A 24,757-nucleotide genomic window follows, 5' to 3' on the forward strand; every position below is an offset into this window, starting at 1 on the left:
TTTGAATCCTCCCTTTTTAAGTCATTGTTGTCTCAATTTGTCCCTATGTATGCTGAACGTTCATTACTGTCTTGCTATAGCAATTCTCTTATTATTTTAGCTTATAATGTCCTGTTCTTAGTAAGGGTTGCACTCCTTTGCTTCTATTTGCCTAATAGTCACTTTACTCCTAGTTATGTTTTGTTTTGTTTTGTTTTGTTTTGTTTTGTTTTGTTTTGTTTTGTTTTTGGCCTTTTGTTTTAGGTGAGCTGACCCCTTTCAGTATTTCCTGTAGTATAGGTCTCGTAGTGTAGAATTCCCTCAATTTTTGTATGTCTGGAAAGCTCTTTATTCTTCCTTCATATCTAAAAGTAAGCTTAGCTGGATATATTATTCATGGCTGGTAGTTCCCTTCACTTAATAGTTTGAACATTTGATTCCACTTCTTTCTCCTTGTAAGGTTTGTGCTAAGTCCAGTGATAATCTAATGGGTTTACCTTTATCGGTTACTGTCTTCTTTTCCCTCGCTGCCCTGAGAATTCTGTCTTTGTTGTTGATTTTTCATCATTTTAATAAAATGTGTCTTGGTGAAGGCCTTTTGGGGTTGAGATAATTGGGTGTTCTGTTGACTTCTGGAATTCCACGTTCCAGCTCATTCCTTGGATTTGGAAAATTCTCATCAACTATTTGTCTGAAAATGCTTTCTAGTCCCTGTTCCTTTTCCTCTCCTTCAATAATGTCCATTATTCTTATGTTTCCTCTCTTGATGGTGTCAGCTAGAGCTTGTATTTCTCTTTCATGATTTTTCATTCTTTGGTTTCTCTCTTCTTTCTGATTTATTTCTAGATTTCTGTCTTTGATATCACTAATCCTTTCCTCCATTTGGTCAACTCTATTTCTCAAGGTTGCTATTTCATTTTTTAACTCTTGCAGTGTGTTTTTTTTTAATCTCCAGAATTTCTATTCTGTTCTTTGAGGGTTTCAATCTACTTGCTAAAGAACTCATTATGCTCATCTAGTTGTTTTTTCAATTCCTGAAATTGTTGATATGGCTCCTGTTGGATCTCACTGAGTTTCTTCAGAAGTACCATCCTGAATTCTCTGTCATTTAAGTTGCATATTTCTGTGTTTGTAAGCTTTTTTCCTGGAGATTTTTCTCTTTCTTTCTGAGATGCCTTGTCACCTTGGTTGTTCATGGTGTTTAATGAACTATTTCTCTGCCTGGGCATTAATGGAAGTGTGTTCTACTTTTTTTCCATTAAGAACATTTATTATATAAATGACTCTCTTTAGCCTGCTGCAAGGAAGGTGTTTTTCTTTTAGTTTCCAGGAGGTGGTGTCTAAGCCTCTTGGATCCCTGCTTTATGTAAAGCCTTAATAATGCCCCCCTTTTTTGTCTTGTAGATGTTTCATCACACTCGCTACTCTCAGTTTCAGTCCCTGTCAGTGTTAGTGACAGTTTCAGTAGTGTTTGCTCAGATTCCTCTGGGGCTCCACGGTGTTTGATCTTGGAGGATATGGGCGAGGGGCCCTCTAGGTTGGGGGATGGGGGCTGTGGCTCAGCCTCGGTTTTGCAACTGCAGCCGATATAAATCAACTGTTGTTTCTCTACCATCCTGCTTCTCTGCTTTCTGCTCTAATGACTGGACCCTGCCGCTGGCTGCTTGGAGCTCACAACTCTCACAGGCAGGGCCCTTCAGGAAATTCACTGCAACTTCTCCCCTCTCCCTCCTCCTACAGGGAACTCTGGTTATGAGAGGTAGCTTCTTTTTTCCTCTCAGTCCACTGCCCAACACCCAGAGTTCTGACTTGTGGTAGCTCTTATGTGCAGATCCCACACTCAGATGTGCTGATGTGCAGTTTGGGTGTTTTTTGTTGTTTTTTAGATGTTCGGTTTATTGTTGTTTCAAGGGGAAATATCTGGGGACGTCTCTCACTCTGTCATGTTTCTCCTCACGCTACTTATTACAATATTATTGACTATATCTTTAGGCTACAACTTACAACCCCATGACTATTTTGTAACTACCCATTTGTACTTCTTAATCTCTTCCCCTTATTCACCTACTCCCCTCAGGTTCCCTCCATCTGGCAACCCTCTAAATGTTTTCTGTATCAGTGAGTTTGCTTCTGTTTTGTTTATTTTGTTCTGTAGATTCCACATGAAAGTGAAATCATATGGCATTTATCTTTCTCTGACTTATTGTACTCAACACTATACCCTCTAGGTCCATCCATGTTGTTGCAGATGGAAAGATTTAATTCTTTTTCTTTCATGGTTGATTCATTGTGTATATGTATCATCTCTTCTTTATCCATTTATCCATTGATGGACACCCAGGTTGCCTTCATGTCTTGGTTCTTGTAAATAATGCTGAAGTAAACATGTGGATTCTCATATGCCTTCGAAGTAGTGTTTTGGGGGGTTTTTGGATAAATACCCAGAAGTGGAATAACTGGTTCTTTCTTTATCTCTTATAGACTTTGTTTTAAAGTCTGTTTTGTCTAAGTATTGCCACCCCAGTCTCCTTATTATCTAATTTCAATTTTCAAGAAATTCCTTTTTCTATCCCTTTACTTTTGGTCTGCGTATGTCTTTTGATCTGAATTGAGTCTCTTGCAGGCCGTATATGTAAGGATCATGTTTCTTTTTCATTCAGCCATCCTATCTTTTGATTGGAGCATTCAATCCATTCACATTTAAAACATTTATTGATATGTAGTTATTGACATTTTATTAATATTTTTTATTTTTTTATTCTTCCTTTTAAAGAAGTCCCTCTAACATTTTTTTGTAATACTAGTTTGGTGTTGATGAACTCTTTTAGCTTTTTCTTATTTGAGAAACTCTATCTATCCTTGGATTCTAAATGATAGCTTTGCTGAGTGGAGTAATCTTGGTTGTAGGTTCTTGCTTTTCATCACTTTGAATATTTCGTGCCAGTCCCTTCTGGTCTGCAGAGTTTCTGTTGAGTAATCAGCTGACAGTCTTATGAGAGCTCCCTTGTAGGTAACCAGAGGCTTTTCTCTTATTGCTTTTAAGATTCTTTCTTTGTCTTTAACCTTTGGCATTTTAATTATGATGTATCTTGGTGTGGGCCTCTTTGGGTTCATCTTTTTTGGGACTCTTTGCGCTTCCTGGGTTTGTATGCCTATTTGTGAGGTTAGAGAAGTTTTCCATCATTATTTCTTCAAATAGGTTTTCAATTCCTTGCTCTCTTCTTCTGGTACCCCATGATGCAGTTGTTGGTATGCTACATATTTTCCCAAAGGCCCCTTAAACTATCCTCATTTTTTACGGGGGGGGGGGGATTCTTTTTTCTTGTTGCTGTTTTGATTGGCTGTTTTCTGCTACCTTATCATCTAAATCACTGATGCGATTCTCTGCTTTATCTAATCTACTGTTGATTCCTCCTAAGATATTCTTCATTTCTGTTATTATATTCTTCATTTCTGGCTGGTTCTTTTTTTATATTTCCTATCTCTTTGTTAAAGTTATCACTGAGTTCATCTACTCTTCCCTTGAGTTCATTGAGCATCCTTATAACCAGTGTTTTGAACTCTGCATCTGGTAGATTGCTTGTCTCCACTTCGTTTCATTCTTTTTCTGGAGCTTTGTTCTGTTCTTTCATTTTGACATGTTTCTTAGTTTCTACATTGTGGCTGTCTTTCTGTGTTAGTTTCTATGTAATAGGTAGGCTGCTATGTCTCCCGGTCTTAGTAGATTGGCTTTATGTAGTAGGTGTCCAGTGAGGCCCTGTGGTACAGTTTCCCCTTGTCACCTGAACTGGGTGCTCCAGGTGTGTCCCTTGTACGAGTTGTGTGTGCACTTCTGTTGTAGTTACTTGTTTGAATGTCAGTAAGGAAGATTGACCGTCAGGCTGATTGGTTGTGAGGACTGGTTGTGACTACAGTGGAGGACCTGTTGTGCAGGGGCTGACCTTACAGAGCAGGATTTGCTTTAGTAGTGCTCTGATGCCTTTCCTGTCTGGCCTTTGTATATGTCATTCTCAGATAGGTGGTGCTCAGGCTCAGTCTGAAGCTGTCTACTGGGAATCCCAGCCCCAAAGCCTCTTGGGAAGGGGCCCCAGCACAGGCCAAGTTAAGCTACATCCTGTGCCCTACCTGGGGGCACCTGGCATGAGGCACCAAGCAAAATGCAAATGTCCTCCACCCATGTTGGTATAGAGGTACCTCTAGTGTCCAAAAAACAAACCAAGGCAGCTGCTCCTAGTGCCAGGCTTTGGGCTATTCAACAAGAGGTACAGAGCATGCTGAGGCCAGATGCTGCTTGTTCGGGTTTTGTGAACATTTGAGAGATTTTAGGAAAGTCCACATCATGAGCCAAGACAGGCTACTTGTATGGAAAAGTCACTGGAGGTGGCTTGGGTGAGTCTGAATGTTGGGTGGGGCAGGGTCTCAGGCAATCACCAGGTTAGAGTGACCAGTGTTAACTAAGTTGTTGGAGACTTTGATATGGTGGCTGCATATATTTGCATGCCATAAGAGGTAGGGCTCAACAAAGGAACAATGGCTTCTGCCAGCACATCTGTCTGGGAGAAAGCTGTCCCTCTAGCCCTTGCCCTGAAACCAGACAACTCTGTTCCTCTGTGTATGTCCCTAGCACCTTTCAATGTGCTGTCCCAGCACTGGAGCTCATAGTGAATGAGTCTGTTACTGAATAAATCCACATGTGGCCTCCTGAAGAGAAATGTCTGCCACTTCAGCCTCCTTCCCTCTCACTCAGATGCAATCACTGCTTGTTTTCACAGACATATGTTGTGGGGTCTTCTCTTCCCGGCACTGGGACCCTGGGCAGGGACCCCTCACTCCTCAGGCAAATCTTTGCAGCCAAGATCTCCCTCTCGATTCTCAACTGCCCCACATAGGTGTGGGACCAGCCCGTTCTGTGTTTGCCCGTCCTATCAGTCTCAAGGTGGCCTCTTCTGTGTGTCCTCAATTGTAGGACTTCTGTTCAAGTAGACTTCAGATGACTTCCAATGATGCTTGTTCTGTAGTTTAGTTGTAATTTTGATGTGGTCATGAGAGGAGGTGAGCATAGCATCTATCTACTAGGCCATCTTGACCAGAACTCCTAAGGGCAGTACCACTCTTAATTACAGGCAATAGTTGCCTGTGCTTCAGGGGGCCAGGCAGGCAGAAGCGGTCTTCCTGGAAAATGTCTAAGCCCCCTTCTGGTGCTTGGGAACTGCCAAAGGTAGCAGTGCTGAACATTTCCAGCACAGTGTGGGCCCCATCCTATTTCTTCCCTTTCAGCTGCCCTCCAACACTTAAACACACCCCAATCTGGTGTGAGGTGATCCAGGTGTTAGGAGGAGTCCTAGGACCATGCCCAGATTGTACCCTCTGGAGTCATCCATGGACCCAGTTTCCTGACTAGATTCTATGAGGACTTAGCTCGGGGATTATCTTTTTCTGACCATTGGAGCATTTCTTCCTAGTAATTTCTTGAGTTTGAGCCACCAGAATGGTGCTGACACGCTGATTTAGGGTCACTTGAATTGTTTATATAGAGAGCTCCACCCTTCTACATACACTTTCACACACTTCCAGAGATCGTATTTACAGATGAAGAAAGTCACATTATTGACCAAGCCAGTACTGACCTCAAAGTGGTGATATACACCCTCCTATTTGTTTCCAGATGGATCCAGGTTGGACCTCTCTGGAAAGATGGGAAGAGTCATGTGACATCTAGTTCACCAATCAGAAGGGAAGATTTGACCAGGGCCCACCCACGTTCCTAATTCTTCTAACCCTGGCTTTACTTGATTCAGTCTTTACAGCAATGTTCCTCTATTTCTGAGAACTTGGCCCTGTGGCCACCCAGTCATACTGGGAGGAGAGAAGCAGCAATAGTTTGAATCCATGCAGAGTGAGGGGCCGGAGGGAGGGCCTAAGAACTAGCAACCCAGATCCTGCTGCCCAGATTACCCTAGTCTCGAACAACCTGGCACCATTGAGCTCCCTAGCAGCAGGAAAACTTCCTACACAGCAGTCTCCATTTCCATCATTGTTGAGGGCTTTCACCTGCCCTTCATAAACTGTTTACAGGTGAAGAGGCGTTCTGACCTTGGAGGTAGCTAGAGTTCCCATTCTGACTTTAGATGTATGGTGACCAAGGGCCAGAATCCAGACCATGCACCTGGTCAGCAAGGCTGCCAAGGGACAACCCACAAGGAGCATTGGACAGGTCAGAGGACGAACTCAGACCATAGCTTGGGGAAAAAACATGCCACCTGGCCAAGCCCTGCACTCTACGGCCACAGATTTAAGTCAGGCCCTGCCTGTGCATGCTGCACAGAAAAGCCAGGCCCTGCTATTCAAAGCCACGACCCCACACCAGGCCTTCCGAGCTTATCTTCCAGGTAATAACTGCACTCTGCAGCTTCCCTTTCCACCTAGTGATGCTGGAGAGCTCCACAGGGTGGGAGTTCAAAGAGGGACCTCCATCGGGAGCTCTGGTGACCAGGTTCTTGTCTTATGCTGCAAGAAAGAATTCAAAGACATGACAAACAGCAAACAGGAAAGCACAAGTTTTATTAAAGCAAAAGTACACACTTAAAAGTGTGGGCAAACTCTAATATTTGCCCCGAGCTGTTTGGACCACAGGCTTTGTTTTTCTTTGGATGCAGGGTGAGGGCTAGAAATGTGGCATTTGCAATGTAGGTGACATTATAGTATTATGATTAGCCGAAGCTGAAAAAAGGACAAGGGAAAGACTCAGGAGCCTTATCCGGGAGAGGAGGGTATGTCCCAAGGCTATCCATTCTGCCTGCCAGCTTTGGGAGTCTCTCATGCCACCTGGAGGGGAGGAAGCGGCCCAAGGCCATCTGTCTTGTCTCCAGACCTTGGCTTGTTTCTCATGCCAGAGTCTCAGTTAAAACAGGGAGAAGGTTGAGTAACGGACTAAGGGAAAATTCCAGAGCTGAATCCTGTAGAGGTCGGGGACTGTTCCTAGGCTGACAATCCTACTTGACTAAGACAGCTGGCCTGAGTCCTGCTTCTCTCTCTAGTTTCACCCTATGAAGGCTTCTCTTTCTGAGTCCTTCAGACTCTCCTGATCCTGAAATCCTATGCCTTGCCTCCCAACCTGGCGGTAATACCATGGGTATTTGTGCCTCCTCATCTTGGTCTCCTGGCACATTCTCCTTTCATTTTGCTAGGCAATGTGGTGAAATCTTCTCCTTCCTTATATGTCTTGACTTGAGCCCTTCTCCTTTCCCATTGGGTTTTCTGTCCTAAGCTTCTCTTCCTCCCACTGTGATGATGATGATGATGATGATGATGATGATGATGATGATGATGATGATTTTGCCTGAGGTCCAACTCTAAGTCTAGCTCTCCTAGAGTTAGGCTAGCCTTGTTCCCTGAGCTTATGCTGTCAGCCCTGCCTCTCCAGGAGAGCAGGCAAAAAAAAAAAAATCCCTCCCCCATACCTCCTGTGCTGTGACACTCTGTAAGCCACCTCCAAAATGAAAAGTTGTAATGGACATCCATCTACTACGATGAATGAGATACATGATTGTGGTTACCTGTGTGGTTTTCAAGAGTTCTAGCCATTAACCATTATGAGCAATTTTAAAGCCTCTCCTCTGTGGGACTCCACCATTAAGCACTTAATCTGCTGTTGACCTTTGATTCCAGGCCCCTTGGGTCCTTCAAAAGGGCTTCGCTCCTGAGCTAAAATTTCTCTTTTCCAACTTGCCTCTTATAGAATAATTTTTTAAAAAATAATTAGTATCTTATTCTGGCTCTTCTACAATTACACTATTTTTGTTGTTGTTATGGGACATTTCTGTTTCTGTAAAATACCTGTTTATACCTTTTGTTCATTTTTCTCATTGCCTTAGAAATACACATTATGAATAATATCCCTTTTTCTGATTAATGGGAGCAAATACTTCTCCCAGTGTTTTGTCTTGTTCTTGAAAATTTTAAATACTCTTAATAACCTAAAGTTTTTAAATTTTTATGCAGTTGAATTTGACTGTCTTTTATAATGTGTGCTTTCTATATTTTAATTAAGAAACCATTTAATGACCCCAATTGACATAAGGTAATCTTTTTTTTCTATATGCTTTAAGTCCTGATTTTCACAGAAAGTAATCCACCTGAAATTTGTTTCCATGTACAATTTACTGTATAGATAGTCCCATTTTATTCCATTTTCCACATGTATCATCTATTGCCCAGTAGCATTTAAAATTTTCTCCTATTCCTATGATCTACCGTGATAGCACTGAAATAGGATAGGTTTTTATGTATGCACGGATCTAACTTTAAACTGTGCAGTCAGGTCATTTGTCTATATTGGTGCTTTACCACACTGTGTTAGAAAAAGTCTCTATTTTAGAGCAAGTATTTCACTTTACTCTTTTTGGGGAGTGTTTTCATACTTTTCATATTTCATGACCCTACACTCTTTCATATTCATCTTGGAAATAGCTTGTCAAATTGCATGAAATATCCTATTGGGGTTTTGTTTGAAATTGCTTTGAACTTATAGGTTCTTTTGGGAAGTCTATATTATTGTAATTGCAAAGCATCTTGTCAAAAAAAACTGTATTTAGAATTTATCTAGCTATTTTTTTTTGGTGTGTGTTTCATTGACATTTTTATAATTTTCTCAGTAGTTTTACTCTGATGCTTCTAGGTGTAGTATTCTTTGAATCTATCTTGCTTAAAGTCTGTAGGGATTCTTAATCCTGTATTTCAGTCAGTTTCAAAAAATTCTAGGCAATTATCTTTTCATAGAATGGATTTTTAATAAAATAGACGATGTTGGTTTCATTTTTTTAAATGTAAATTTTTTTATTGTGGTCTCCAAAATTGTTAATTTTATGTCATATTTAGAAGATTTAAAAAAGCAGCATGCTGGTTGACTCTTTAGAAGAGATAGAGAATAATCACTTATTGACTTTATTTGAAATGGACTTACCACCATAAAATTCCCATATTGACACTTCATACCCTCATAGCAGAGGTGATTTACAACTTGGACAAGAAAACTAGAGTTTAACCCAAGGTGGCTGGAGTAAGGGAGGGATGATGGAAGTATCAGAGTCAATAAGAGGCAGTATATCATCATTTGTGTAGGGAAGGAAGATAACCCACATAGGAATAAGGAGTGTTGAGAGGAAGACTCAGAATTCAGAAGGAGAAAACAGCAGAGGTCAGAAGCCTGAGCAGGAGATGGTCTTGGTTTTTAGAGGAAAATGTTTCTGCTGGGAACAGAGGCTCCTGAAGTCTGCAAGAGTGGGGAAAGGGGATTGGGAAACTATTCAAAGTTAATAATTGATATGGAAAAATGATGAAATATTAAGGAAAAAATATGTTAATTGAAAATCTCAATTTAAAAAGTGGTTGTGACTGAGTTTGTGAGCAGATTTGTGAGAGTGAGTGTATATGTGTGTAGACATTTATATAGAATTAGATGGGCATGCATCATATTGTGAACAAGCTATATACTTTTTTCCACACTGACTATATCATCACTTCTGTGATGAAACTCAGCTTAGCTGTTTTTCAAAAATTTAAGTTGTGGAGACATGGTAGGATACCACATTAAAGTGAAAAGAGTCGGGGGGAAAAACACTAAAATGAACTCTCTGTCCCTACTTTCATATATTTCTCTTCTCTTTTGATTTTCTGGTATGTGGCCAGTATTGGCATTAGACCTAGTCAAGAAGGGCCTTATTGCTGAGCCCCATATTTTGGAGGGCCCTGCTTACACCCTCTTCAACTGCATCTCATTCTAGAGGTAAGAGTTCACAGGGACACAGGGATGAGCGTCCCAGGTTCAGGTCGAGACACTCTACTACTTTTGTAGAAAATATATGAGGTAACCTAATTCCCTGAGGATGCTTCCAGGGACAACAAGGCCCTATTCTCAAAGTTCTTTCTAAGGAAGAAAGACCTGGGCTATGGTATGCTCAATCTCAGGAACAAAAGGTGGCTAAGGAGTCACTGCTTGTGGGAGCAAGGGGTAGACAGAGCTTAGAGATGTGGGTTCAGGTGCTCTCAGAGTGAGGTGTGAAGCACTGCATGGCATAGGACAAAGCTGGCTGTGGGAAGAAGGGATCCAAGACATGGGCCAGGGGCCTCCATTTGTACTTTTGCTACAGACACCACAAAGGTTAGTGGTCACTGTGTCATTAGCTCTGTAGCACAGTCCCAGAGAATTAGAGACACTCAGGGATACATATCTAGGAAGTTACACTTTATCTCTGGAGGTTGCCTTGACTACAAAGAGGCTGAAGTAAGAGGTACTTCAGGCCTTAGATCTAGTTCCTTCCTTCAGTGAGCCAGCATTGCACCAATATCAGAGATCCAATCACCCTAATCCATCCTAGTGATTTTTAATGGGCCAACTGGATATTTGATCTAACCCAGTGTCCTGACTCAGGCCTACCACACCCAAATCTATATAGCTAGGGCTGGCCACAAGCTCTTCTTCTTCCTCTATTTGACCTTGAGTCCTTCCCATACTTCTTCCTTAAGAAGACCTCCACATAGCAGACCTCCACACTGCAGAATCCGATGGAAGCATATTAGACTTCATCTTACTTAATATTTGGGCAGCATTTGATACACTTCATCACTCCTTCTCCTTGATACATGTTCTTCCTCGGTCTATAGTGATTTCTCTTTAAGTTCACCTAGAAGGTCCCCTGGACCTTCTTCATCCTCTATGCCTCTGTGTTTTGGAATTTCCAAGGCTTTAGGTTTTGGTCAATTTTTTCTGCACACATTCATTTCCTAAGGGATCCTATCTAATTCTATGTTTTGAAATGTCATTTTAAGTTCATGAATTCCTACTCATTCCCTTGTATTCCATTCATGTATATCTAGCTGCCTAATCATTTTTTCCACTTGAAATATCTAATAGGCATCTCAAACTTCCATAGTATATTGGGCTATCCATTGGAAATATAATATAATATAATACTAGTCACACATGTAATTAACAATTTTCTAGTAAAATGTAAAAAGTAAAAAAAAAATGTGATATTAACTTTAATAACATTTTAAAATCTATCTATCTAAATATTGTATTTTCCATATAGAACCAATATAAAATTTATTAATGAGATATTTTTCATGTTTTCCTCCTAAACCAATGAAATCTGGTATGTATTTTACTTTTACATTGTATCTCAATTCTGACCAGCCATATTTCAAGTGCTCAGTAGCCACATGTGTACACATGTGTTGACAACACAGTTTTGGACCTTCTTTCCTTCATTTTTCTTGTCAATTTTCTACTGATTTGTTTCCAACCCTGGAGTTTCTGCTAATTGTAGGTCATGGCCTAGAAGAGAACTCTGAGGTATCAGTTTTGAAAGTTCACAGCGGCTGGTCTGCTCTAGTACCTTTGGTCATTCTTGAAGTGTGCCTCTTGTATGTGTCTGCTATCAAAAGGCCAAACCCCTCCCAATTTCAGCTGCTCATTCCAATAAGCACCAATTGGTTAGTTTGCTGTTTTCTATTATAAAGTTAGATGCTGTGCCATTGCTTCTTTTTTTCCCCTCACACAAAGACACTGGTACCATGTAGGAGTTTTGGGGGGGATATGTAAGTATATGTACAACATTATGAAATCATCAGCCTTCTTTCAGAACATTATCATTATTGCAAAATGAAACCCATACCCATTAGCAATCACTAATTCCTCCCTCCTCCAGGCCCTGACAACTATTAATCTGCTTTCTGTCTCTGTGGATATGCTTATTCTGGATTTTTCATGTAAAAAGAATCATACAATATGTGACCTTGTGTGTCTAGCTCCTTTCACTTAGCATATTTTCAGATTCATCCAAATTGTTACATGAATCAGTACTTAATTATTTTTTTATGGCTGAAAAATATTCCATGGAGTGTCTATACCATATTTTGTTTATCTATTCATCAGTAGAAAGACATTTGGATTGCTTGGAATTTGGAAATTTTGGCTGTTGTGAATAGTGCCGCTGTGAACAGACATGTACATGTTTTGTTTGAACACCTGCTTTCAGTTCTCTGGAGTATATATCCAGGAGTAGAAATGCTAGGTCATATGGTAATTCTATGCTTAACTTCTTGAGGAACTACCAAACTGTTTCTACAGTGGTTGCACCATTTTATATGCCCCCAACAAGTGTTTTAAGATTTCTATATTCTCTACACCAAGCTTTATTTTTCTTCTTTAATTTTATGGCCATTTATGTAGGTATAAAGTGATATTTTATTTGGTTTTGATTCGGATTTCCCTAAAGACTAAGAACTTTGAGTATTTTTTTTTTATGTGTTCATTGGCCATTTGCATATCTTGTTTGGAAAATGCCTATTCAAGTTATTTATCAATTTTTTAATGTTTTTTTTTGTCAATTTGTTGTTGAATTATAAGCATTCATTCATCTAGATACAAGAACCTCATCAGATATATGATTTGCACATTTTCCCCATTCTGTGGGTTGTCATTTCAATCTATTAATAGTGCCCTTGATGTGCAAGTTTTAAATTTTGATGAAATGTAATTTAGTTTTTCTTTAGTTGTGTGTGCTTTGGATGTCATAACTAAGTACCTATTACTAAATTTGTCAAGAAGATTTACTGCTATATTTTCTTCCAAGGTTTTTAATTTTTTTTTATTGCATTAAGAACACTTAAGATGAGATCTACCCAACAAATATTTAAGTGTACAGTACAGTATTGTTTTCTATAAACACAATGTTATATAACTAATCTCTAGAATTTATTCACCTTGCATAACCAGAATATTATACCTTTTGATAATAAACTCTCCATTTCCCCATCCCCTCAGCCCCTGGCAACCACCATTTTATTCTTTACTTCTATGAGTTTGACTATTTTAGATACCTCATATAAGTGGAAGCATGCTGTATTTGTCCTGTGACTAGATTATTTCATTTAGTTTAATGTCCTTGAAGTTCATCCATGTTCTTGCATATTACAGGATTTCCTTCCTTTATAAGATTGAATAATATTCTGTTGTGTGTATACACCATATATTTTTTAATCTATTCATCCATCAGTGAACATTTATCTTATTTCCACATCTTAACTATTGTGAATAGTACTCTAATGAACATAGGAGTGCTATATAGCTTTGAGATTCTGCTTTCAGTTCTTTTGGATAAATATCCAAAAGTGGGATTGCTGGATCATATGGTAGTTCTATTTTTATGTTTTAAGGGAAACTAAATACAGTTTCCCATAGAGGCTGTACCACTTTGCATTCCTACCAACAGTGTACAAAGGTTCCCATTACTCCACATCCTTGACAACACTTATTGTCTTTTTTAAATAATAGCCATTCTAATAGGTATAAGATAATATCTCATAGTGATTTTGATTTACATTTTTCTGATGATTTTTAAAATTTTTTTTGTTTTATTGATATTTACTTTATTTTATTTTATTTATTTTTAAATTAAATTTATTGGGGTAACATTGGTTAATACAATTATATAATTTTCAGGTGTACATTATCATTTGACATTTGTATATTCTATTGTGTGTTTACCACCCAAAGTCCAGTTTCCTTCAGCTACCATATATTTGATCCTCTTTACCCACTTTACCCTCCCCCTAAAACCCTATATTTGACCTCCTTTACCCCATCTATCTTCCCCTCCCCCCCCACTAGTAACCACTAGCCTATAGTCCATATCTATGAGTCTCTGTTTATCCTGTTCATTTGTTGCTTTTAGGTTTACATCCCACATATAAGTGATATCATGTGATTTTCAACTTTTTCTGTCTGGCTTATTTCGCTTAGCATGATTATCTTGAGGTCCATCCATGTTGTTGCAAATGCAGTATTTCACCTTTTCTTATGACTGAGTAATATTCCATTGTATATATGTACCACAGCTTCTTTATCCGATCATCTATCATTGGAAACTTCAGTTGCTTCCATGTCCTGGCCATTGTGAATAATCCTTAACCTATTTTTAAATCAGATTTTTTTTGCTATTGAGTTGTGAGAGTTCCTTATACATTATATAATTTACACAAATTATCCCCTTATCAGATGTATGGTTTGCAAATATTTTCTTGCAGTGTGTAGGCTGCTTTTTTGCTTATTGTTTCCTTTGTTATGCAGAAGCTTTTTAGTTTGATGTAGTCTCACTTGCCTATTTTTGCTTTTGTTGTCATATCCATGAAATCATTGTCAAGACCAATGTCATGAAGCCTTTTCCCATATTTTCTTTAAGGAGTGTTAGAGTTTCAAGTCTTCTTATGTTCAAGTTTTTAATCTATTTTGATTTGATTTTTGTTTATGGTGTAAGGTAAGAGTCCATTTTCATCCTAAGAGTTTTCTAATTTTTGTTTTTATATTTGGATCTTTGTTCCACTTAATTTTTTTTATGTGGTTTGAGTTGAGGATTCAAGTTCATTCTTTTACGTGTAGATATCCAGTTGTCCCATTACTATTTGTTCAAGAGACCCCCTCTTTCTCTATTAAATTGTTTTGGTACCCTAGTCAAAAATCATTTGACCAAAGATGTATGGATTTATTTGTGGACTTTAAATTCTATTATATTCTATAGATCTATATATCTATCATTATGGCAATATCACACTGTTTTATTACTGTATCTTTGTTGTAAGTTTCTAAACTGGGAAGTGTGAGTATTCCAACTTTATTCTTCTTTTTCAAGATTGTTTTGATTATATGGGATCCCTCACAATTCCATATAAATTTCAGGGTCAGCTTTCCCATTTCTTAGGAAAAGATCATTGGGATTTTGATAAGGATTACATTGAATCACTAGATTGGGGAATATTACCATCTCAATAATATTAAATTTCTAACCTATGAACATGGCATATCTTTTCATTTATTTGGTACTTTGAAAATTATTTCAGCAATATTTCTGTAGTTTTCAGTGTATAAGTCTTGTACATCTTTGGTTGAATTTATTCCTAAATATTTTATTCTTTTTGAAGCTATTGTAAATGAAATTATTTTATTAATTTCTTTTGGTATTATTCAATGATGGTGTATAGACATACAAGTCATTTTTGTGTGTTGACTTTGTATCCTGCAACTCTTTTGAGTCTATTAGGTGTAATATTTTTTTGTGTTGGGGGGTAAATTTTTAGGATTTCCTATTGCATGTCATCTGCAAATAGAAGTAGTTTTCTTTCTTTCTAATTCAGATATCTTTTATTCCTTTTTCTTGCCTCATTATTCTGGCAAAAACTTACAGTACAATATTGAATAGAAAGAGTAAAAAGGGACATGGTAGTCTTGATCCTGCTCTAATGGGGAAAGCTTTCAGTCTTTTGCCATTGAGTATAGTGTTAGCTTTCGGTTTTTCATAAATGCTCTTTATCATATTGAGGAAGTTTTTTTCTATTCTTTGTTTAGTGTTTAAATGACAAAAAGATTATTACATGTGGTCAAATTTTATGCATCAATTGATATGATCGTGTTTGTTTTCAATACCTTTCTAATCTGTGATTTCTTCTTTTTTTAAGTATTAGTTTGAATTGTTTTAAAAACTGTTCGAAAATGCATATGCAAATTTGAAAAATTTTAAATACCACAAGGCTTATAGTTCAAAAGCACACTCTTTCCTGACCCTTCCGACCTCCACTCTTGCTCTCCAAGGACAACACATTTTAAATTCTTTCAGATGCTTCTTTTGCTGTTTCTCTTCATATTTCTAAATAAAATGCATATGATGCTGTTTCTTTACCCTTTTTAGACATCTATGGACTCCCAGTTATGGTGGACAATAATTTTGCTGTTACCCCACTTCTGTCCCTTCCTCTTTATATAGTTACATTGTTCCTTTTTGTCAAATCTAGAACATTATTGTGACCATGTAAATGTGGTTCACTTCAGTCAAGCAATTGATTATGATTTTATTTTCTTTCTCATAATTTTTTTTCCTTGTGTGGCAAAGACAGTACTCATCACATATCCGTTCCCCTACATTTCTCAACTTCCCTTCCAGTTAGGTTGAGGTCATGTGACTAGATTATCCCTTTGGGCTAAGGCATCTGAGAGCCTTTGTGCCTCTTTCATCTCTCTCTTCTCTAGCAAGGAGACTATGCAGACCATGGGTTCCATATCTGCAAATATAACAAAGGAGGACAGCTTGGTCAGTATGGGAATATGATGTGAGTGAGAAATAAACTCTTGTTGTCTATCATGATAACCAGTATTAACTATCTGGATAAATATCCCCAGAAGTAATAATCACCTCACATTTTCAATTGCATCATTTTCTTAAAATTTTCCAAAGGATACATCAGAGCTGCCATTTCATTATTATCAGTATTTAGTTCACAAATGTTGTCTTACATCAGCTCATCTATCAATCCTTTCTCTGTTCCTGGATTCTTCCCTCCTGGAGCCCTGAATTTCTTGTTTCAATCTGGCCTATTACTCTCAAGCATTCTGTAAAGTTTTTAATCCTGGGAATTTTTCTGCCAGTCTCCTGTATTGAATTGCCTGTTTCCTGAATTCTATTTTCTTGGTTTAGTTCTCATTTAATTTAATTTTTTTATCAGTTTTAGGCATACAGTACATTGGTTAGATATTTACATAGTTTATGAAGTGATTCCCCTGATTACTCTATCACCCATCTGGCTCCAGACATAGTTATTACTATACTTTTGACTATATTCCCTAAAATGTACTCTACATCACTGTGACTATTTTGTAACTACTAATTTGTACTTCTTCTCTTCAACTTTTTCTCCCAATCCCCCAACCTACCTCCCCTCTGTCAATCACCAGATTGTCCTCTGTATCTGTGAGTCTATTTTCATTTAGTTCTTTCCTTTTGTTCCTTAGATTCTGCATATAAATGATACGATTTCTTCTTTGACCCATTAGTTATCTGAGAGTGTGTTGATTAATTTTCACATATTTGTGAATTTTTCAGTTTTCCATTTGTTATTGATTTCTAGTTTATCTCAGTTATCGAAGAAGATATTTTGAATGATTTCGATGTTTTTAAATTTATTAAGACTGTTTTGAAATGTAACATACGATTTATTCTGAAGTATATCCCACATGCACTTGAGAAGAATGCATATTCTGCTGTTGTTGGGTGGAGTGTTCTATATATTTCTGGTAATTCTAGGTGGTTCATAATGTTGTTTAGGTTCTCTATTTCCTTTTTGCCTTTCTGTTTAGTTATTTTATCCATTATTGAAAGTGGGGTATTGAAGTCTCCAAATATTGCTCTAGAACTATCTATTTCTCCCTTTAATTCTGTCGATTTTTGCTTCAGATACTTGTGGACTCTTGTTGGATGCATATATATTTATAATCATATCTTCTTGATTAATTTACCTTTTATCAGTATGTAATATCCTTTATTTTTTTGTAACTGTTTTTGTGTTAAAGTTTATTTTTCCTGATATTAATATAACTACTTCAGTTATAATTTGTATGGACTATTTTTTCCATCCTTTCATGTTCAATCTATTTCTGTCTTTGGATCTAAAGTGAGTTCCTTATAGACAGCCTATAGTTTGATAATACTCTCTATTATACATTTTACTAAACCTGCCTTTTAAATGGAGAGGTTAATCCATTTACAATTAAAGTAATTACTGATAAGGAAACACTTCTGCCATTTTGCTATTTTCTCTCTGTCATCTTTTTGTTTCTCAATTCCTACTTCTTTTGTGTTTATATGATTTTTTTTTGCAGTATACTCTAGTCAGCCCCTTCTCATTTCCTTTATTTGTTTTAGTTATTTTCTTAAAGGTTATCTTGGGTATTATAATTGATATCTTAAATTTATAAGAAAATTCATTTGAATTAATACCCACTTAGTTTCAATAGACTACAAAAGCTAAACAGCTCTGTCCTTCCTCCTTTATGTTGTTATCAAAAATTTTATAATTACACATTGTGTGTCAATTAACATAGTTATAATTATTTTATGTATTTGTCTTTTAAGTTATGTAGGAAACAAATTAGATGTGACAAACTAAAAGCACAATTATACTGGCATTTATATTTACCTATTCAATGTCCTTTACTAGTATTCTTTATTCCTTAGTAGGGCTTTGCTTTATCATATAGTATCCTTTCATTTCAGCCTGAAGAAATCCTTTCAGTATGTCTTGTAGGGTAGATCTACTATTGAGAAACTCTAAGATTGTCTTAATTTCTCCATTTTTTTTTACTGTGGTAAGAAAAAACACATAACATTAAATTTACTACCTTTACCATTTTTAAATGTACAGTATAGTAGTATTAAGTATATTTACATTGTTGTGCTACAGATTCCAAGAATGTTTTCACCTTGCAAAACCGAAACTTTATAACCACTAAATACTTATTCCTCCTCTCCTCCTTCCCCCTATTCTTGGTAAGGATCTTTCTACATTTCATTTTTATTATTTTGATTATTTTGTATACAGTCATGCACCACATAATGACATTTTGATCAATGACGAACCGCATATATGGCAGTTGTCCTATAAGATTATAATGATATTGAAAAATTCCTATAGCCTACTGATATAGTTGTTGTAACATCATGATACAATGCATCACTCATGTGTTTGTGGTGATGCTGCAAACCTACCGCACTGCCAGTCATATAAAAAAAGTATAGCCCATACAATTACAGTACTAGTTATACTATCTAGGTTTGTGTAAGTACACTCTATTGATGTTCACATGACAATGAAGTCGCCTAATGACACGTTTCTCAGACTATATCCCCATTGTTAAGCCCTACATGGCTATGTTGTGAATTTGATTTGCTAGTATTTTTTTCAGGATTTTTGCATTCATGTTCACCAGGGATATTGGTCTGTAATTTTTTTTGTAAGGTCTTTCTCTGGTTTTAGTAACAGAATAATTTTGATCACATAAAATGAGTTTGGAAGTGTACCTTTCTGTTCAATTTTTAGGAATAATTTGAGAAGGATAGATATTGATTCTTCCTTAAATATTTAGTAAAATTCACCTGTGAAGCCATCTGGACCTGGACTTTTGTTCATTGGGAGTATTTTTGATTATTGATTCAATTTCATTTCTAGTGATCAGTCAATTCAGATTTTCTATTTCTTCATGATTCAGTCTTAAAATATTGTGCGTTTCTAGGAATTTATCCATTTCTTATAGATTGTCCAATTTGTTGTTGTATAATTCTTCATAGTACTCTCTTATGATCCTTTATATTTCTTCGGTATTTGTTGCAATTTCTCCTCTTTCATTTCTGATTTTATTATTTATTTGGACCCTCTCTCTTTTTTTCTTGATGAGTCCAGCTAAGGGTTTATGGATTTTGTTTATCTTTTCAAAGAAACAACTCTTGGTTTCATTGATCTTTTCTATTTTTTTTTTATTTTTTAGTCTTTATTTTTCACTCTGATCTTTTATAATTTCCATTCTTCAACTAACTTTGGGCTTTGTTTGTTCTTCTTTTTCTAGTTCCTTTAGATATAAGGTTTATTTGAGATTTTTCTTGTTTCTTAAGGTAGTCCTGTATCGCTATTAAATTTCCTCTTGAAACTGTTCTTGCTGCATCTCAAAGATTTTGGAACATTGTTTTCATTTTTATTTGTCTCCAGGTATTATTTGACTTCTTACATGATTTCTTTATTGAATTTGTTGATTCCTTTCATTGTTTAATAAAATGTTGTTTAGCCTACACATGTTTGTGTTTTTTCCACTTTTCTTGTAATTGATTTCTAGTTTCATACTATTGTGGTTGGAAAAAAATGTTTAACATGATTTCAGTCTTCTTAAATTTATTGAGACTTTCTTTGTGGCTATCCTATGATCTATCCTAAAGAATGTTCCACATATACTTGAAAAGAATGTATATTCTACTGCTATTGGATGGAATGTTATATATATATATCAGTTAAGTCCATCTGACCTATTGTATTATTTAAAGCCATTGTTTTTTAAAATTAATTTTCTATCTCAGTGTATCTATTGATGTAAGTGAGGTATTAAAGTCCTCTACTGTTATTGTATTGCTGTCAATTTCTCTCTTTGTTTCTGTTAATATTTGCTTTATATATTTAGATACTCCTATTTTGGTACACTAATATTTACAAATATTATATCCTCTTGTTGGATTGACCCCTTTATCAATATGTAATGTCTGTCTTTGTCTCTTGTTAGTCTTTGTTTTAAAATCCAGTTTGTCCGATATAAGTATTGCTACCCCAGATTCCTTTTCATTTCTATTTGCATTAAATATCTTTTTCCACTCCTTTATTTTCTGTCTGTTTGTGTCTTTAAGTTTGAGGTGAGTCTCTTGGAGGCAGCATATATATCAGACATCAGTTTTTATACATTCAGCCACTTTATGTCTTTTGACTGGAGAATTTAGTCCATTTACTTTTAAAGTAATTATTGATAGTTATGTGCTCATTGCCAATTTGGTAATTTTTTTTTTGACTTTTTCTTTTTTAGTTCTTCTCTCTTCATTTCTTCTTTTCTCTTCCCTGGTGGTTTGATGGCTTTCTTTAGTGTTATGTTTAGGTTTCCTTGTCATTTTCTTTTGTGTATTTACTATAAGTTTAGTCTTTGTAGTTACTGTGAGATTCACAGATAACATCCCATATATATAACAGTCTGTTTTACGTCGATAGTACCTTAAATCTGAACACATTTCAAAGCTTTATATTTTTAGTCCTCCCTGCAAATTTTATATTTTTATTGACACATTTTGCATCTTATTATTTTATGTATTCCTTAACTAATTACAGTATTTTGAATTAATTTTGCTACTTTTGTCTTCATACTTTATAAGTAATTTTGCTACTTTTGTCTTCATACTTTATAAGTAATTGATCCATTACCTTTGTTTTTACTTTTGTCTTCATACCTTTGTTTTTACTTTTGTCTTCATACTTTATAAGTAATTGATCCATTACCTTTGTTTTTATTACACTTCTCCGGTTTGATTTTTACTTTAGTGTGTTTTCTTCTTATTAATCGATACCTTTTCTTTTTAGCTTAGACAAGTCCCTTTAACATTTCTTGTAAGGCTGCTTTTGTGCTGATGAATTCCTTTAGCTTTTGCTTATCTGGGAAACTCTTAATCTCTCCTTCAATTTTGAGATATTACCTCACCTAGTAGAGAATCTTTTGTTGGAAATTATTTCCTTTCAGCACTTTAAATGTGTCATGCCACTCCCTTCTGTCCTGTAAGGTCTCTGCTGAAAAAAAAAAAAATCTGCTGGTTGCCTTATGGGGTTTTCTTTGTATGTAATAAGTTTTTTTCTCCTGTTGCTTTTAAAATTCTCTCTTTATCCATAAATTTCACCATTTTAATTATACTATGTCTCAATGTATTTCTCTTTGGGTCATCTTATTTGAAACTCTCTAGGCTTCCTGCACCTGGATTTTTACGTCTTTCCTAGAGTGAGGAAGTTTATAGCCATTATTTCTTCAAATAATTTCTTTTGGCTTTTTCTCTTTCCTCTGGGATCCCTATAATGTGAATGTTATTTTGCTTGATATTGTCCCAAAGGTCCCTTAAGGTATCCTTGCTCCTTTTAATTCTTTCCATTTTGCTGTTCAGTCTGGATGTTTTCCATTGCTTTGTCTTTCAGCTTGCTGATTCGTGCTTCCATTTCATTCATTTACTGTTGAACCCCGTTAGTGTATTTTTCAGTGTAGTTACAACTTCTGTTTGGTACTTTCTTATATTTTCTCTCTCTTTGTTGAAGATTTCACTGTGTTTGTCCATTCCTCTGATATCAGTGAGCATCTTTATGACCATTACTTTCAACACTTTATCAGGTAGGTTGCTTATCTGTGTTTCATTCAGGTCTTTTTCTGGGGATTTATTTTCTTCTTAGGTTTGGAACATATTTCTATTTTTTTTCATTTTGCCTGTGTCTCTGCATTTGACTATATGTGGTAGGTGAAACATCTACTTCCCTCAGTCTTGAAGCAGCAATATTGTGTGGGAGCTGTTCTGTGTACCCCAGAACTACATTCTCCCCTGTCGACCAAAGCCAGGCACTTTATGGGCATTCTTCATGTGTGCTGCATGTGTCTGTGGGCTGTGGTAGTGTCACGTTGTTGCATGGGAGAGAAGGCCCCAGGGCACTTGCCAGGCAACCTGTTTCAAATTGACAACTGTGTGAGGAGGATGGTGCTCAGGATGCTCTCCCTTTCTGGCTGTGGCTTAGTCTCTGCACAGGGTGGGTGGGGCTGAAACACAAACCCAGCCAGTTGTAGCTTGGGTCCAGTGTGGGGTGGGTGGAGTTAGGGGTAGTAACCCAGCCTGATTAAGGTATTGGGGTGATGGAGCATGCCCTCCAATGCTAGTGGGATAGTTGGAGAGCTTTAAAAATGGTGCTTGTCATCTCCATCACCAGCAGGTTAGGATGAGATTACATAAATGATGTCTGCCAGCATTTCCATTCCCAGAAAAAGTCCCTGCAGGTTCCTGTCTCTCTGGCAGCTGCTTTAAAGTTAGTAAGTGAGTCTCTCTCACTTATGATCTAGGTGCTTTTCAAACTGTTGTATTTATAGTAGATCTCAGGGAGAGGGGGTTTTTGTGTGAGCCCTTTAAGAGAGGTTTCTCAGTTCCCTACAGTTCTGATTCTCCTGGTTTTAATCCCCCTTGTTCTTCTAAACCCCACATTTTGGGGACTCATCTTTTTGGTGCCAGCCTCCAGGGTTAGGGTAACTTATATAGGGCCTAATCCCTTTCATTTTGGGGGGATCCCTTATACTTGTGGGTCACCATGTTTGGGGTGGGGTACCTGGAGAGGCTGTGTCTGCTTCTCAGGGCCTCTTTTGTCTCTTGTTGTAGAGGTGCTGTTCCTCTAGTTCTCAGGTTCTTTACAGAGGAAAATTATTTCACATATAAATATGTTGTGTCCATGGGAGGAGTGTGTTCAGGGTCTTCCTATGTTGCCCTCCCCCCAAAAGAAGAAGAAGAAGAAGAAGAAGAAGAAGAAAAAGAAATAGGCTAACTTATAAACTAATTTTCTCAGTTTTATATTTATATGTTGGTATCTTCACTATTATGAATTTAAATTCTTAAAATGGATCTGGGTTAGTTTCTGGAAGAAAATGGAATTATATTTATTTTCACAGAGTGCATTTAAAGAGTCAGGAATTCAATTACCTTGCTTTCAGGGAATTTTGGGAATATTCAATTTATGTAAACAATTATATCTAAATATGCCAATAAGAACAGAGCCCCTTTAATTTCAGAGACTTTATAATCTAATATATTAATACCATGTGGAGGTAGGAAAATATTACATACTCTCACAATCATAGATGAAAGCATTCCTGAATTACAGACACATACACATGCAGACACAGACAAATAGAACTTATAGCTTCAGTTCTACAATTTCAGCCATAGTCAAGAGTAAACTCCCTGGCACAGATACCAAATGGCTTCTCTCTTCCGAGAAGGGTGACATTCTTCATTGATTTGAACTCAAAAATAGACAAGTAAAAATGCTGACAAATTAGATTGTGTTGTCTCTCACCCAATGGAGACTAGATCTCTACAAATCATCAATCTATTTAGAGAGATATCTAAATGGTTTGACCATAAATATAAATTCTCACCACATGACCAAGTAATTGCATTTTGAGGTATATGCACAAGAAAATTGAAGCCATGTATTAATACAAAAACTTGTATACAGATGTTCATAGCAACATTATTCATAGTAGCCAAAAAATGGAAGCAACCCAAATGTCTATCAACTGATGAATGAATAAATAAAACATGCTATAATGTGGCTGAACCCTAAAAATATGCTAAGTGAAAAAGACAGATACAAAATGTCTCATATTGTATGATTCCATGTATATTAAGCATTTACAATAAGAAAACCCATAGAGACAGAAAGTATGTTGTTTACCAGGAGCTGGTGGAGAGGGAGGCACATGGAAGGGGACTACTTAATGGGAATGCCGTTTCTTTTGGGTGTAGAAACTGTTTTGGAATTTGAAATGAGAGTTTCACTACATTGTGACTGTATTAAAGAGCACTGACTTGTACACTTAAAAATAGCTAAAAAGGTAAATTTTATTGTATGTGGACTTAATAAAGAAAAATGAAAACAAATCAAATTCTTTACTATGGATAGCGTTAGTGAGGAATAACTTGTTGGCTGTAAATGAGCCAAAACCAAAACAAACAATAAATTAGTAGAGAGGAAAACAAAAATTATAAAAAAAGAGTCAACAATGTGCTATCGAAGCATTGGATTCATGTTAGGGAGCCAAGATAAGACATGCCTAGGCATTAAATACACATGCAATTTTTTGTCCTTGAAATTTATCTGGTTCTGGTAGGTGAATCAATTGGACATATGGGTGTGCCTTCTAAAGTAGTTAAAAATAATTATTAAAGAAGTGCAAAATCAGGACACTCATACAGATATGAACATGTTAAAACATTTTATCACATAAGGAAATTGGCAGATATTATAACTAGTTCACATGAGCATTCGAACAGAAACAGGAATATTGATGGGAAATATTAAAATGAATATGTAAACAGAAGCAAAATTGGTTTGATTACTCTGTTTACTGTATGATAGGAACAATTGAGCATCTACTGGAGGTTGTACATGTTTATCAGTGACCTACAGATTACAAAGGGATTTAAGCTCAAGGACAATATAAGGCTAGAATTAGATAACCAAGAGTGGTGTCCTAAACATAGGGTAATGTTTCCATTGGAACACTCATTCTTTATTGTTGTTATTAGACTGTTAGAGTCAAGAAGAAAAGTTAGAGTTCCCTGAAAAGGAAGGT

At 36.6% G+C, this 24,757-nt stretch overlaps 1 protein-coding gene across 1 annotated transcript in view; it reads right to left on the minus strand.

Moving 5' to 3' along the window:
* Positions 1-24,757, minus strand: part of LOC105308486 (melanoma-associated antigen B16-like) — a 50,524-nt gene that overhangs the window by 23,368 nt on the left and 2,399 nt on the right. Inside the window, 1 exon segment of the mRNA XM_023525612.1 lies at positions 23,244-23,269. Coding sequence (XP_023381380.1) covers positions 23,244-23,269 — 26 coding nt within the window.

Source organism: Pteropus vampyrus, unplaced genomic scaffold, assembly GCF_000151845.1.
Source record: "Pteropus vampyrus isolate Shadow unplaced genomic scaffold, Pvam_2.0 Scaffold582, whole genome shotgun sequence".
NCBI classification, from domain to species: Eukaryota; Metazoa; Chordata; class Mammalia; order Chiroptera; family Pteropodidae; genus Pteropus; species Pteropus vampyrus.